Genomic DNA, 16531 nt, shown 5'->3' with positions numbered 1-16531 from the left:
GTTTGATATGTATTACGCAGTTATAACAAGCGGCTTCTCAATCTGAAACTGTGATTACACAATTAATTAATCATACGCCTACAAGTACACTATCCGGATTTGTTAAATTTGTAAAAGTTATCGTAGCTAATCCAATTCTACAACATAGATCACATCCATTGCATCGCTATCGCAGATGAATTCATATATAAATCCGCTAAAGCTTTTAAAGTACAGTTCCGTAATTGATTTTAATATGACTTACCATAGGAATGAATGTTCAGAACGGTCTTTCATTTGCATTGATTTAGTCGTTAAGGTATTGGAAGATACTTCCCAATCGAAAGATTCAGTAAGTTTAATGTCTTTTCTTGCCATAGCCTTTTGAACTAAAGACTTTAACAACTAAAGTAAAGATAATTTAGAACGATGGAATCAATAAATATCTCAAAATATTAAAGTCTGAATAGAAAGGCTACAGTTATCTATTTAATAATTATAATCTACTTATCAACTCTACACCTACTTCATAATTTGGTCTATCGTAATATGTTAGTGTAGTTAAATGCTGATAAAACTCTTCAAATTCCTGTGGAAGATATCTTAAAAATTGCTTATGATCATAATTTTCTTTCATTTCGGTGACTTCATCCTATTAATTATTATTGATAATCCCGATTATCACGCTTAGAAGCCAATTTATTACAGTGTTGTACTAATTTGCTACCGTAGTATTAACCTAGAAAATTCAAATACCCGTAGATCATTTTACTCACTTTAGAACGAATCTTTCGCCAAGGTAAGTAGCCAAGCCTGAATTCGACTATCATGTAAAATAAGGACCACAGATCATCATGTCTACCCAGCTCCTATATCGATAGAAAAAAGTATAAGATCGGGTTGACGAAGATTATAGCTTCAAAATGGAAATTTGGATCTTAATAACTGTTAAATCATTTTCTTCATACTCTAAGTAAGCAAAATTTATCATCTTAGGAAAATGTACCTTTGAATGATGAGCGTTGATAGATGCGTATCGAACAGTTCCTCTAAATCCTGCTGAGGACCTCGGCCTCCTTAGTTCTCCTTTACTTGTAACATATTGTCGAGCTAATCCAAAATCAAGCATATAACACGTCTTATCCTTTTCCTGTGATTTTCCCATAGCGAAATTAGACTAAATTCAATCAAATATAAAATTAGTTAACTTTCGACACATTTAGATCTAAATACAAAATTTTGCTATAATAGAAAGATAAATCTTATTTCCCTCGTTATACTGCAGCAGAAGAAGCGACGACGTCAAAATATTAAAAAGTATACTCAGAGCGTAACGCTCTATTTGATTTTCGCCTATTTTAAGACTGAATTAATAAAAGCCAACGAATCTTACTCTATAGTTAAATATTCAAAAGCTATCCTCCTTTTCGCTTAATTAGGTTAATGAAACTAACCGGTTTTATATCACGATGGAGAAAGCCACGTTCATGAATTGTTTGAATACTTTCTATTAATTGCAGTGTTAAGCGTAATGTTGTACTAACGGAAAATATCCCTCTTGGTAGTTCACGGCGTAGCTGAGCCAAGTTATTGCCTTGCAGTGTCATTACCAAAAAACTATAGGTTGGAGTTCTTCCGCAACCAAAGTATTCGCAACAATGACTTGTTCCTAAGTTCAGGAATAATTATAATGATTTAAATTTTAATGTTTGCAGAAATTCTAATACGTCGGAAACTAGATCAACCGTGAGTTGCACAATAGCGAAAACTTAATGAAGGGCTGCCGTACCAAGAAGATTCTTCATTACTGTTACTTCCATATTGAGTAATTGCTTCGGACAGTCTCTAGGCTCAATTTTAACAGCTACTTCCTTTCCAGTAATAAGGTTAACACCTTCGTAGATTGCACCTAAAATTAAAGATAAGCCCCGTACATCTTATTAATTTTATTAAGGATATTGGATTGTTTGTTAGATAAAGACATGCAGCCTTCCTCTTAGGCTTATTTATAATTTGCTACGCCATTCTAGATCATCAAACAAAGATGAGTTAATTGTTTTAGTTGTAATAAAATACCAAGATCCTACGATATAAAACTTTGCCGGTGAAAGAAAGCTGGGGATAATTTCAAATAAATTTTGTGACGACCTAATTAAATGCTTTTCAGAATCTAGTTAAATAGTAGGCGATCATGAACATCCTCTAATTTTCATATTAAGGTTACGTGAAAGTATACGTCTGGATGATAATTCTTATAAAGCTTAGATAATAAGTAGACATGCCGGTCTAAAGTAATACGAATTACTAGCACAACAGTTTAGAAAATTAGAGAACTCAAATATGTAGTAATTCAATAATGTAAAATATAGATTGATTTTAGAGTAAAATTGATAATCTATGAACGTTTTTCCTCTCAAATTCGAAGTTAAGTTCTAGCTATCACTGCAAGCATTTGATTCAATTTCGATATTAGGTATTTAGGGCTACGATTTAAGAAACGGTGATTGGACTAGCGGGATTTATCCCTTATCGATCCGACCTAAACTTACACAAGGAGAAAAAAGCTACTCTAATTCTACTTCTGTTGAAAGACCAGCGATAACTATATGCACTCATCCGAATATGCTAGCGGTCGAATTAAGGGCCTTTTAACGCAGATCGCTGACACAGTGTAAATTACCGTATTAGCTTTACGAGAAAAATGTCTCTAAGATAATTTATTTCTTTAAATAGAACCCTGCCATCCTTGCTATTGAGTAATAAACTGGAATACTCTGAAGGCGATAAATTTTCCGTCTTCTTAAATATTAATCCAAGAAGACTGTTTATATCATGTCGGTTTATTTAACTTCACATTATAAATGTGTCTAACAATTTCAACTTACCGAAACCACCACTGCCAATCCTTCTCACCTAAAGAAAAATAAAGAATCCATAATATTAGTAAAAGCTCATACAAATCATCAATTACCGTACGGCTTACCGCATAAAAAATGAGCGTTCTCGTATGTATATTCAAAGAATAAAGTTTTAATTAATTTAATTTGTGGCCATTGTGATAAATGATGATGACAATCATCATTACTTAATTAATTATTGCCATGACGAAGTCATCACTTAAGTTGTTGCGCCATTCATGTGCGCTGTAATAACTGAAATTTGTGTCTACGGCTTCCATTTAATATCAATGAAACTTTCGAGCCATGGAGAATAATCAACGTGTTTTTATCGCTGGTAATTTAGCAGCACGCGCATAGCTATAATCATGTTAGGACAAACATTTGCAAACAGCTAGTAGTATACAGTATATTACCGCGAAATTAAAGGATTAAGATTGGAATGTAAATTTGGTTATAACATTTAAAGAAGGCTTTAAATCCGCTTGATGAACTAATAAGTTCACCAAACCGATTGAAAATTTAATACCTAATAACAGTAACAAGGTTCATAAAGGACTTGAGGCTTAATTAAAAATATTGAGGAACAAAGAAACACCATCGAGGAAGTTCACACGACTTACAATTTTCCATTTTGGCCTCAAAAATGTCCCGGGTCTCACGAGTTCCTGTTCTACATGACTTTCTCTATCTGGACCAGTATTTGTTTTTACCCGTCGATTAGAAGAATGATGTTGAGGCTTGCTTCGCACAATGTCACTATAATTATTTTGAGCAAGGCCATTGGACTCCATTGGACCAGTTTCATCGGTCTATTTGATCGCTTATCGTGAGGTTAATGTTACAGTTCAAATTCAAATGGATAAGTTGAAAGAAAATGCTATTAACGTAAAATATTCGTGATTCAACAGTAGTTCTGATCTTCTTCAATCTGAGTTGAAAAGCAGCTTTAATCGACACAAATTGTTATTTTAATTGCCAAATTAGTAAAACTGAAAACAATTTTCACGTTTTTTCAATCGCTATCGATCATCTCAAACAGCCATATAAAGCAAAACAGGTAAAATCGAATACGAAGATTAACTATATAGTAAGTATAAATCTTAAACTACGAAAACAACTGCTTTGCTCAACAGTTTTTTATCTATCAAAGGATTCAACCATCCATGAAAAAATTTAGTGATTCTTTTTACTTTATAACCAGATCATAACATTGGATTAAGCGATGAAATGAATTCACTGAAGTCAGTATCGTACACCCTAACTCAGTCTATTCTATCCGCGTTAACTCAACAAAGCCATCAGAAAAAGAGTTATCATATCACTTATAGCAAATTCTCTTATCTAAGTAGCGTATGATAATGAGTGTTTGATTTGTACATATCATAATATAATAACACTATTATTCACCTATTGTATTGATAGATTGGATCCCTTGTTCAGTCTATTGTTAGCTATCTTTTTTATCTTGATTAACATTCGTCATTCGACTAGTTGATATTGAGTTTATAATGGACAGCTTAAAGGTTGATAAGGATGACACATCGTTTGCCGTAGGGTAACGATGATAGATCAAACAAGAAGAATTTATGAATAGATCAGTGTTGCTTTTAATACAAACATCGATCACAATCAATATTGATAGCACTCTTGATAGCCTCGGCACTCACGATACCTTCATATCGGATAAGTTATAAGAAGATTCTGTAGTTTATTAGTGAGTTACTATCCATATTTAGTGACCAAGCTGTTGGGCTGTCTACTACCAAATGATATCGTAAATAGTGATTACTTCAGTTGGATGTAAGGTAAGGACTTTGAGTGTTTACATTTGCACGGGCGTATGAGATATTTATGCGTTAATTAAGAAACAATTTTGACGAATCCAGTACAGATAGCAGATCTGAAAATATAGTCGATTAATGGATGGCATGAGAATAATATGGAATATTTCCAAAAGGACCAATTCCGAAAATATTGATGATTAATTTTTATTTTACTTACTGTAAATGAATTATTGCAAAAGTTAAATAAATATAAAGTACTATACGTGCAAACTAGCAAGAATGCTAATACGAAATCAAGTTTAAGAAGATGATTGCTAAATTTTCATATTTTAAAATTTCCGGCGACCTTGAGTCTTTGCTGTAGGTAGCTTATCTTTAACGCATGCTTGCAGTAGACCAATGACAAATGGAGACTTAATTATTTCTTGTGTACTAGTATATATGTGTATATTTTGTCCTCTTTAATTTCGTTACTCTTTGCATAATTACAGTTTGAAATAAGCACCATATACAGGATCGTATCATTACCAGAAGTCAAAGTGTTGAACTATTAAATAGACGGCAAATTCGATTTCATTCTGTGAAAGACAAAAGTCCATATTTCTGTTCGCCTGCTAAACATTCGGTGGAAGTACACCCGGAACTGATTTTATATAGTGAATATGAGGGAATTTGATAGTAACTTTCTAGGCACTATAGTAATCTTTAGCATGTGAGGTAGGGCTATTACATATTTTACTCATATTCCCTTCAATTCCTAACATCAAATGACTAGTATACGAATTAATTAATTATCAACGTACAGTATCGATACAGCGGATTGAATACCTAACTTTTTGTTAGTTAATAATGTGATTTTAACTTATTTATTGAACATCAAGAAAAGTAATAGTTGAGGCGAGGTTAAGTTATTTCTTGACTCTCCTATAGGTGTTTGGGTAATTTATTCTTCAAATTGCAAATTGTAACGATAAATATGTCATACAGAATATTTGTTTTTGATTTTAGCGTATTCTGGTTACAATTTTATTTATCAAATTCTACTATTGTATATTATTCTCATAAAGCATGCCGAATACAATAGGTTCCAATGGCACATTTCAATTGCCTGCAAAGTTGTAGTAATATAAAGATGTACAGTTGCATACTAGTATGAAAAGCGATCTATGAAATATTTAAGAAATATCGTTTAAGGTAAACTAGAATTAATCTCATTTAATAAATACCATACGATCATTAACAACTTGCTCGTACCGATAATATTTCGCGTACTTGTATAATAATTCAGCGTATGTATTTAAGAATTGTAAGAAACTTGTAAGAAAAACTCTGGAATGTATACTTGTATAAAGTGCTGTAAAGATTGCCAGGTTTATATAACGATACAGAGTGGGTTGCATAGTGGCTTTATTTCAAAGCAGACAAATTAGTGCTATCAACTGGGTTTACTAAGGCATCTTTAGGGTTTGATGGATTTTTATTGCAAATCTTATTCACTCTTAAAATCTTTAAAATTTTGGTATGTCTTATTATATGTGAAATATATAGCTATATTAATTTATCAATTGTAGTCTAACTCGAGCTAATATTTTAAATTTCGAGTTGATTTACAGATTTTCATATTTTTGATTGTTATCGTGATATATCGTTAAGGAGATACCACATTATTCTATATAAATACAGTACGACTCCGAGAAATACGTACAGCCATAATTATAAGCATAACGTACAGTATAGTAAAAACAAGAAAAATGTTCGTTTGTTATTAAACTACAGTTTACGCATATGTAAAGGTACACTTTTAGAAATAATTTCAATGTTGTTGTTGTTGGCTTCTGATATTTCAACCCGGCTCAAATTAGATAATAATAATAATAATAAGCGAATGAATGCGTACTGTGCATCACCGGGTGAAATACTGTATATACCGGGTTACTTCAAGAGTAGTTTGTACTGTTTCGTGATAGCTCTGTAATACCATATTCATTGATAACATTTCAACAGAAATTTTAATGCAAGCACTTAAAAAAGTTGGTTAAACGATCTACTTGGTAGAAAAACAAAATTGTAAAATTATTAGAAAATGCCATATCATGGCAACGTATTAAATAAAGAATACATGGCAATGAAATAAGACTCTTTACTTCGTAGTGGCATACAGAATGCAGTGGATTTAGAGAAATCAAGGAGCCTTATATTAATTTCAGTTAAATACCATAGTTATACTATACAATTATACTATTGTGCATTAGGTCAGCGTCATATTTCTCATAAGTCGATTCATCCTCGATCACTCATAAAGTACATTAATTGAAGCTATGAAGGAGCTAGGGTTAATTAATTATAATTATTTATAAGTAGCATTTGAAAGAAGTAATGAACAGGCTGCATCGATCTAGGGTGATGAAAAATTTAGCCGTCACAGCGAATATTTTCATCGTTTGCCAATTTATCCAACACTGTAGCATACAAACTGTGGAGTGGCATAGCAGGAAGTGTTATTTGTTTAAGTATCATACGTAAGTTATTTGTTGACTAATGGTACTGAACGTTGTTATTACAACTATGATTGCTATATAAACGACTAACGAATGCTACGAGATCGATCACCAATCAATTTCTAAATCATTTCACTGATTGAGCTAAGCACTACAGTAGTGAACGAAGGCTGTGAGCGTTTACAAATGTCGGACAAGTACTGCATGCACTCGATCGTCTTTATTGAGACTAGTACTATCCCAAGTCTCACACAAAAACAGTCCATAGCTGTGTAATAGCACACAATGACAATTCATCTTTGATATTTCAAATACGACTCTACTTAATCTTAGTCAAAAGCAGTTCATTACTTCAATCGTACAGTATAAACATTGACAAATGGCAAAAGTATAAGCCTTTCATACTAAGTCTATGTGTAAATACATGGGCATGTTGACGATCAAAGCTTAACCGTGGCCACTGTTCGTACTAAGGTACTTGTATAAAGATAGCCAAGACAGCTGTTCACTTTTGGTGTCGCTAATTAATTAGCGAATCCAAACAGACAGACGGGATTGCGCTTGTTATGTACAATATCAGTATCGAAAATGAGATCCAATTGTAATCTTTGAATTTACTTTACTTGACTACGCGTTTGTCGATGCGCAGCATGCAGTAGCCGTCAAAAAGTCCACACATTCCGATGTAGCGTCTGTAGTCTGTACAATACTCAGTATAGTGTCATGCTGCAAAATCATCGTCCTATGTCCAACCATGATCCTGCCCGTACTGTACAGTACAGTGTACAGTACTGTAGTTAGCGTACTATAGGTTTGAAAAACGATGCTAATAGCATTGTCACGTGGGCAAGAAGCTGGCAAAGAAAAGCGTTCAACAGCATAATACAGTACTAAAAATAACAAAATGATCATCGTCATCATCATCAGCATAATAAATAATAATAAATAAATAATAATAACAATCAAGTGGACTACAGTATCTTTTCACACGGTGTACAGTACTGTACACTGTACTGTACAGTACTGTACATTTTACAGTGTACAGTACAACTATTCTGGTACAGTACACTGTGCACAGTCCATACTGTACAGCAATGTGGTTGTAACGGTTGCCAGCGGTGTTACAGTATCATGATTTTGACTGGTTTTTACTTTGATTTACTGCTGTCAGCCTCTGTTTACTGTAGTCACTAGTCTATCTCCCTAATAACACGGTAGTTACTCGACACTGACTGGATGATCTACTCTACAGACTGCAACATCCTTGTAGCTGTACTGTACAATGTAAACTTACGCCCATTTCAGTTTCTTTACGGGTGGAAACGTTTACTGTACAGTTGGAGATTCAAGATTAACTGCTTTGATTTGACTTGATTGGATTCTTTTTTCAAGGATGCCCCAATATTCAACCTGACTTACTCGCCATTCAATGAACGTTTGGAGTTTGGATTGAAGACTCTCAAGATTTATTGTATGCCAAGTTCAAGACTCTCTTCAAAAGCCCTTGCTCAAACGATACAGGCATAGCCAAGTGGTCAACATCAATCAACGCGTACGTGCGTTACCGCAAATCATAAAAAGAAAGAAAAAATTAAGCTAAAAGCGGAACGTGGAATTGCCAAGTGTCAAGAAGCAGAATCAACATCATCAAACGGTATCATCATTGGATTTTTTATCTTTCTGTTGAGTGTAGTTTTCTTTTCTTCATACTATACTTAACGATCAACAGTCGGTGACTCATTCAAGGCTAAGCATACCCGAATCGACAGGAATTAAACTAGTCTCTCTCTCTCCGCTAAAGTCTCTAACCTACAAGATCAAAAGCTAATAACCGTCATTGTACACTGTAATGTAAACTTGATATTTTATTAATTGTTAGAGAAGTGATGAAGTACTGTACTTTATCATGCGACATTAAAAAGCAAACCATAGAATAGCATCGATTATTCAATTACAATGCTTGTAAAATACTATTGATGACCGATCCAACGGATTAAATGACAAATCATCAACCGTAGTCAACGCCCTAATACAGTAAGTTACGCGTTCCTCCTGATCGACTTCACTGCAATTCAAGATGATACAAGTCGCTATTTGCTAATGTAAAATACAAGTTTTACTTACATACGGTATGAATTATCTTTCTACGCAGTTCTTCTATCAATTTTATTATACTTTGGTTGTTTTTATACTAAAACATAGAATTCCATTTGCCGCATTTACCGAGGATTATACATCTAATACATTTCCATTTGACACTTGACAAATGCATCGTAGGTTCTAGTGTACACAATCTACGTTAACATTAGATATATATTATCCTGTGGCATAATCAGTTACGCGTACAACTGGACATCTAACCCATGATTTTCTCTTATTATTCTTATTCTGTTAAATCGAAGTGTACAGTTCTAAGGTTATAATTACAGAGACGCTTGCTTGAAAGAGGATTAACAATGGGCCATCAATAACGGTAACATTACACCATTGATTCAATTCACAACTTCAGCTACGAGTTCCAAGGTGTTTCAACTTGTAAAGACCGGGACATCGACAATGTTGGCTTATGAGATCGATTATTCCTATCGTTAACGACTAGTAACCAATTGCTCTCTATAAAAGAGATATCAGCGCTGGGGATAGGTGATTTGGCTTGAATAGTCGTTTACAGTACAATCTATGATGATGTCGACCACAATTCATCAAGTTGTGCATAGAACTATTTGCCAACAAAATAATACGTAAGAGGATCCGACATGTTGCAGACTTTGCACTCAGTAACCGTGATGTATATGAGTAAACTGTAGGTGTAAAATATACCGATTACTCGTATATAATTATACAAAGTTCAGCGATTGTCAGTGTACTGGACTGCTTTATGTTTGCATTGACATCTTATACACTCTACAGCACCTGATTCATTCAATACCTCATTTAGGTTACTACAGCAACTAACGCACATCTTAAAATCAGACATTATGAGATTACGATTAATCGCATTGTGAAAATAATTACTCTACAGTACTACGTAAACATATTAGTATTTGTATCTTGCTTTGATCACTTTCGATAATATATTTTACTTGTTGGCGTGTTCTCCATAATTCGGTGGCATCCGACTAGAGAATACTTTAAACGGTGGGAATTCAACTCAGCTAATTCGTTATGGCGTATCAAAGCCAAATTAATAATACCATACTTTATTTTACATTCTATTAATACCAGTATTGAATAATAGCAACGATTCAAATATTGCATGATGAACAACCCTAATAAAAAGCGTAAATGGATAAATTGTGTTGTACAGCAATACAATACAAATTTTATTTTGCCGACGAGAATGAACAACTTGGCGATTTTACAAATTGTTAGTAGATTTAATCGGCCCTAAATTTAATACAGTAACCGCCGCTTAATAAATGCACGGATAAAAATTGATATCCCATGGTAATGATGAATTAATTCCAAGTACAAAACACTCTATAATCTGACATTAACATTGTGAATAATAACAATGTTTACCGTTACCTTATATTCTGTATTAAATCGAAACATGTACTCATAAGTAAATTCTTTCGAGATTAAAAAATTGATTTTTGTCATTGCAGATCCGTAACCAGTGTTTCGATCATTAATCGCTTCCGTAATTCTTTAGCAAGCCGACTTAAACATGGTAAGATGGCTCTTTAACGAAAACTTTGTAAACTTTGTTCTTAATTGTTTGTGAACTATCTTAACTTGGAACATTTTAATGAAAATATATCCTATCTAAACGAGTTTGTGTGTATGCATTCCACCAATCAACATTTGTTGCAACATTTATCGCTGAATCTTACAATTTATACTGATAAAGCCTTATGATGATCATAATGTTTTAGCCAACAGCCAACTTTAAAGAGTTTGACATACTGATTAGCTTGGTGGCTGATGAGGAAAGATTCGGCTTTTCTGTTACTGGCGGAATAGATAAAGGAGCAATTCCCAGAATTGGCAAAGTTGCAAATGGTAATGACTTTGTTGCGGCGTGGCTTTAACTTATAATTGTTACTTTAGAGTATAGATTTGGCCACTCTTGAGAATCTGTCAATGATATACGACGGCTACTTTTAGAAATGTTAAAGCCCATGGTCCTATTCCATCCCATCATTAACAAAAATGATTAATGATAATTTAATATTATCATATTATTTACAAAAGTAGTTTAAGCATCGATATAGTTTGTCTTCCTGGCCACTCATTAAATTGTGGATTGATAATTAAAGTTATTGGTCATTTTATTTTAGATTCTCCCGCAATTCGAGCTAAACTAAAAAGTGGTGATGAACTATTAGCCATAAATGGAAATACAGTAGCAAACGCGACATTTAGTGAAATTGTGGCAATGGTTCAAAAAGTAAAGTTATCACATAGTCTATTTAATGTGAACAGATATCAAGTTTATCGGTTTTATACATACGATTATATATATTTTAGGGTGCGAAAATGCGGTATGTCAGACTGACGGTGAAAAGAATTGACGGTAAGTTAAACAAGTTACTGCTGCTACGACAGTTAAAAAATTGTTGGATTTTGCTTTAAAGGTGACATCTAAAACTGTACTCTAAGAATAAGCATTTGAAGATAGTGATAAAGTTATAGTCAGTTATTTCTGTGTCTTAAGAATGCGTTTGCTGTAGGAGGAACTAACTTGTTTTTCTTCAATTATATATACTGTATATTGACCTGAACAGAAGTTTCTAAACCACAAACAGCTCCACCTCCTCCACCTCCAAGACGTCCCAAGACTCGTGAACAAAATGTTAATGTCAGTCAGACCCCGACTGCTAATGGCAATTATGACAGACGAAATTTAATGTTCGTGAATATTATACAAGCTGTCACTGCAATGCTACAAAGAGTATCACTCATTTAGTACATAGTAATATATATTTTGCAAAGATACAATTAACCGCGACGTTTCCAATTGCGTATCTTAAGATTTGTTTTTGAAAGCATGTGGTTAGCCTTCACGCTAATGACAGGATTTTTAATAACTGTATCTATTTAGATCCGACCAGGAACCTCAACGCGGTGTTTATCAGCAGGATCAGGAATTCTTAAATCAATTCGACCATCGGAATGTTGACAATCGTCGCTACGAAAATTCAGATAATGCTCAAAATTTTGATGGGTTTGATGAAGGTAAGAAGCCCTTATCAGCTGCTGCATGGAGTTGCAAGTAAAGCCTGCGAAGTATACGTAGAGAACTGATTCGAGTGTGCTTATTATGTGTGCGCGTACATGTACACATTTTGCGTAGATTTTGGCCATACCAATGCAGATATTCGTGATGGTACGAACTTAGAGCCAGAAAATGACACCAAAAATCAGTCTAGTAAGATTTCAATTGTGTTTGATAATTAATACTGCTTATGGTGCTTTCAAAAGCTACTGAGACCTAGTAACCGATTTTATTGTAAAAATTTAGTCTTACTAGGCGATCTTAGTGAAATTCTGGAACATTTAAAGCGGACTGTAACCGATGAAAGAGATAAACAAGATTTAAAATTTCTCTATAGCTTTTGCCAACATAAAAATTTTAAAATAGCCGCAAAGGTATAGATTTGACGACAGTAGGAATGATTCGAGAGATATACTGTATACAGTACTAGTATAGTATAGTTTAATTTTGACCGATTAAAATAATAAGGTAGTCGCGTTTAATTTCATCCTTAAATCTTTATTTTTATAAGGCACATTTTGCAATATCGAATCGTTGCAATTTGACAGCTGACACTGCAGTGTGCAGAAATGCTCGAGATCTTGCTCAAATGGTCAGGCGAATGATAGTGAAATTCTTGTTAATTATATTGCTATCCAATATTCTTACTTTATCGAACTAAGCTATATCGCAAATATTGCTACCCACAATTTTATAACCCAGGTAATAAGTGATATTAATGAAGAAGGTGGGACTTTGTCAGCTCATCTCAAGAACATATTGACACTACCTAATGTGACTGTAAGATTATTTAATATAGAGTACTATCTGTTTTAGATGACTCTTAATTTATGCTTGTTTAATTAAGAGAATATTCTACATGTCTAAAATTATTAGAGTTTGATGTATTGTCATGACGAAGTTGCATCCAAGGATTCTGTAGCAAATGGACATCTTGTGTCAGTAAAGAATGACGACTATTGTTATAGATTAGTGGAGATTCACAAGGCAGCATTTCCTCTGGTGGGTTAAATTGTTACCGATGCAACTATGATTACTCTGCAAGTCTTTGACTTTTACTAAGTAAATTTTAAAACTGGCTAGGGAGCAACAATTCGCCGCTTCGGCGATAAAGTTCTTATTAATCGCATAGCTAGACAAGGAGCCGCTGATAGATCAGGTATTAGACTATGATAATTATTATGCACGAAGAAATTTAGATTTGATTGTACGAAATTCTCATTCATTAAAATCTATTTATAACCACGAATCTAAATTAATTATATATTTTTGTTAGGGCAACTATCTGAAGGTGATGAAATAGTTGAAATAAACGGCACTAGCGTTGTTGGAATGACAGTGGCCGAGATAGTAGAACTTGTGGTAAGTTTACCTCGTACTATCCATAAGCCATGATTTTATACTATAAAAATATCACTGATTCTTCGCTTACTGATATGTTGCTTCTAAATAATTGAAATGTGTTAAATCATACGTATGGTACTTAGAAGAAAATATCTAAATAAGGCAAATTAATAATTAATATAATTTAACTTTGTTCTTACCATGGTTCTTGCTAAAATTTAACGTAATCGAAATTTCAGGAAAAACAAACAGATATAGTGGCATTTTTAACCTTGCCTGGCGATAACACAAAAACCGCAGTTAAAGACTCACATGTAAGATTTACATGTTGGTATTTTCATATTTAGAATTTCCTATATCATTGTTGTAAGAATATGTTGCTTCTTTAGTTGCTAGTTAACTATATAATTATCATTTAAAATTATCGCCATCGGATAGGTTTATGTGAAGGCATTTTGCGAATATAATCCCATAGAAGACCAATTTAATCCCTATCGAGAGTTAGGTTTAAAATTTCAATATGGAGATATTTTGCGCATCACTCCACAGGAAGACAAAAATTGGTGGCAGGTAACATTACTCGCTGCTATTTACAATTCAATAGAATTTACTATCGATACACTTTCAGTTACCAATAAATTATAGCTATCTATTAAACGATACAGAGGAACATATCACTTTATACTGTCTTAGTCGTAATTTGTTTGTGGTGGATTGTAGGCTCAGCTGATTTTCAGTAGTCAACGGAATGTGAATAATAAGTCATCGAGTGGAATAATTCCATCGAGGCATTTAATGGAACAGTAAGTAATCTTCAGGCTTTAGATCGTATATTGCCAAATATTCGAATCAATAAGAGTTCTTGTTTAAAATACTACCCGATAATCATTTGTTTATTACCTTAAATTTCAATAGCTAGATGAACATATTGTTTTGAAATTGTATCGTTATTGTCTAGCTAATTTTCTGATCTATTATTTGCAGGCGTCAATTATTGTCCAATGGAACTTCTAATACTGAAGAGTCTAACGTGTCATCCAAAGGCGCTTCTAACAAAAGTAGTATGTAATAATTAAATATTGAGTTGCCTAATAAAAAATGCAAGTTTGTAAATTTCTTGTTGATCGCTGATCATCGATATTTAATATCGCTAAAAATCCATTGATAAATTATCGATATAATTATCCAAGAAAAATGGTTGAAAATATCCGGAAAATCTAAAAAGAAGAAGAGCAATGAACCGTCGCCGAAAAGCAACTCCGGTTAGATTGAAGCACAAACCAGCAATATTAAAAGTCAGCGTTGACATTTTCCTCGTAGAATAAACTAACTAAATATATTACAGATGCCGATGCTATGATGATGCCTGCATATGAACCAGTACGGGAAATGCCGCCGACATTTAATAGAACTAGACCAATAGTACTGATTGGTAAGTTTATGTTTTATTTGCACCCTTCGCAGGTGTCCTTCGTATCTCTAAGAATTGTCGAATTTGCACTCAAATGTTCGTAGGTGCAAAATACATTGGGAGAAATGAATTAAAACACCGCTTACTTAGAGGACAGCCGGAGAGATTCGCCGCTGCCATTGAATGTAATTGTAATATTTTGGAAATTCAACGTAGCATGATTAAGTCATTGTATGAGTATGTTTGACCTATTTATTTTTCCAAGGTACAACACGCACTCCTCGACCTAACGAAGTTAACGGAGTGGACTTTCATTTTATGACTCGAGACGTTTTTGAAAGGAAGAAAGCAAATCAAGAGATGTTAGAGTATCGGGAATCAAATGGGCAGCTTTATGGTGTAGACAAGGAAGCTGTCAAAAAACTTATGTTTACGAGTAAATCATGCCTACTAATCCCTGAACCAGATGTAAGATCAAACGATAATGATGTAATGGCAAGATAAACTTTGCCTTACCTAATTTTGAAATATTTTTACTTAAACAGATCTTACCGCAAATCAAGGGCGCTGAACTTAGGCCATTCGTCATATTTATTAGAGCACCATTTATTAATGAAATTGGAAAGACTTCGAGAGGGAACTACGACTGTATCAATTTTAGCGTCAAAATGAAGGTTCTTAGTAGTCTCTAGACGCTTTCAATAGTGTTTTTATTATGCGGCATACCAAGCTATAGAGTAATTAAATATTCCCATTATATTTAATTAGAACGACGCCGTTCGAGCCATGGTTAGTGAATCGTACGAAATGGAATCGAAGTACAAGCAATATTTTGACGTCCTATTAGTCAACAATGATATGGTCAAATTAGTGGCGGAGGTTCAAGGTATTGTAGAAAGTTTAACATCTGCTCCTCAATGGGTTCCAAGCTCTTGGATGCATTAATGCAGCTTGCATAATTCATGGCAGATGCATTGATTAATCATGGACTGGTCAAACAATTGCTGTACAAATAAACGACATTCTGTCTTTAATATGTGAATATTCAGACTTTAATTGTAAACTTTTATTGTACGTGGATGGCTTTAAAAATTTTAAAATGTAAAGTTGCCGACTGTTTCACTTGGCATTTGATACGAATTATATCACAATTATCGAATAATTTTATACTTTACTCGAGGTATTATTAGCTTAAATCTCAACTATTAATTCTGTTTATCCAGAGTTAAAAATGTTTCCTCTTTCAATGAAAAAGATTATAGTACGATTATACAGTACAGTGCATTCGTATTTTTATAAGAGTTTTACGCTAACGTACATACTGTATGCATACGTATATCGAAATACAAGAAATAACTTGACTATCGTGTTGCATAGTCATTACTATTGATTCT

The 16531-nt window shown here is 33.6% G+C and overlaps 2 protein-coding genes across 2 annotated transcripts; one reads left to right on the top strand and one right to left on the bottom strand.

Annotated features, from left to right (window-relative positions):
* Positions 1-240: 240 nt before the first annotated feature.
* TRIADDRAFT_19397 (uncharacterized protein) lies at positions 241-1892 on the bottom strand (the record flags this gene model as incomplete). Its single annotated transcript, XM_002108316.1, has 6 exons — positions 241-384; positions 506-631; positions 756-848; positions 986-1156; positions 1434-1648; positions 1769-1892. Coding segments are annotated over 6 exons (873 nt in total), but the record flags the coding sequence as incomplete, so codon positions are not given.
* An 8939-nt stretch (positions 1893-10831) lies between these two features.
* Positions 10832-16082, top strand: TRIADDRAFT_52734 (uncharacterized protein; the record flags this gene model as incomplete). The annotated part of the gene is made up of 22 exons (XM_002109037.1): positions 10832-10834; positions 11040-11166; positions 11445-11554; positions 11635-11680; positions 11892-12015; positions 12209-12342; positions 12461-12535; positions 12629-12756; positions 13085-13162; positions 13259-13384; positions 13466-13541; positions 13659-13744; positions 13966-14040; positions 14165-14296; positions 14447-14529; positions 14711-14787; positions 14917-14988; positions 15072-15158; positions 15191-15322; positions 15403-15605; positions 15683-15811; positions 15906-16082. 22 exons carry the CDS (start codon positions 10832-10834, stop codon positions 16080-16082), a joined length of 2280 nt encoding a protein of 759 aa, XP_002109073.1.
* Positions 16083-16531: the final 449 nt, after the last annotated feature.

Source organism: Trichoplax adhaerens, genomic scaffold, assembly GCF_000150275.1.
Source record: "Trichoplax adhaerens TRIADscaffold_1 genomic scaffold, whole genome shotgun sequence".
In the NCBI taxonomy this organism is placed as follows: Eukaryota; Metazoa; Placozoa; class Uniplacotomia; order Trichoplacea; family Trichoplacidae; genus Trichoplax; species Trichoplax adhaerens.
Note: the sequence above shows the minus strand (reverse complement) of the source record. Positions and strands in the feature narration are given on the sequence as shown.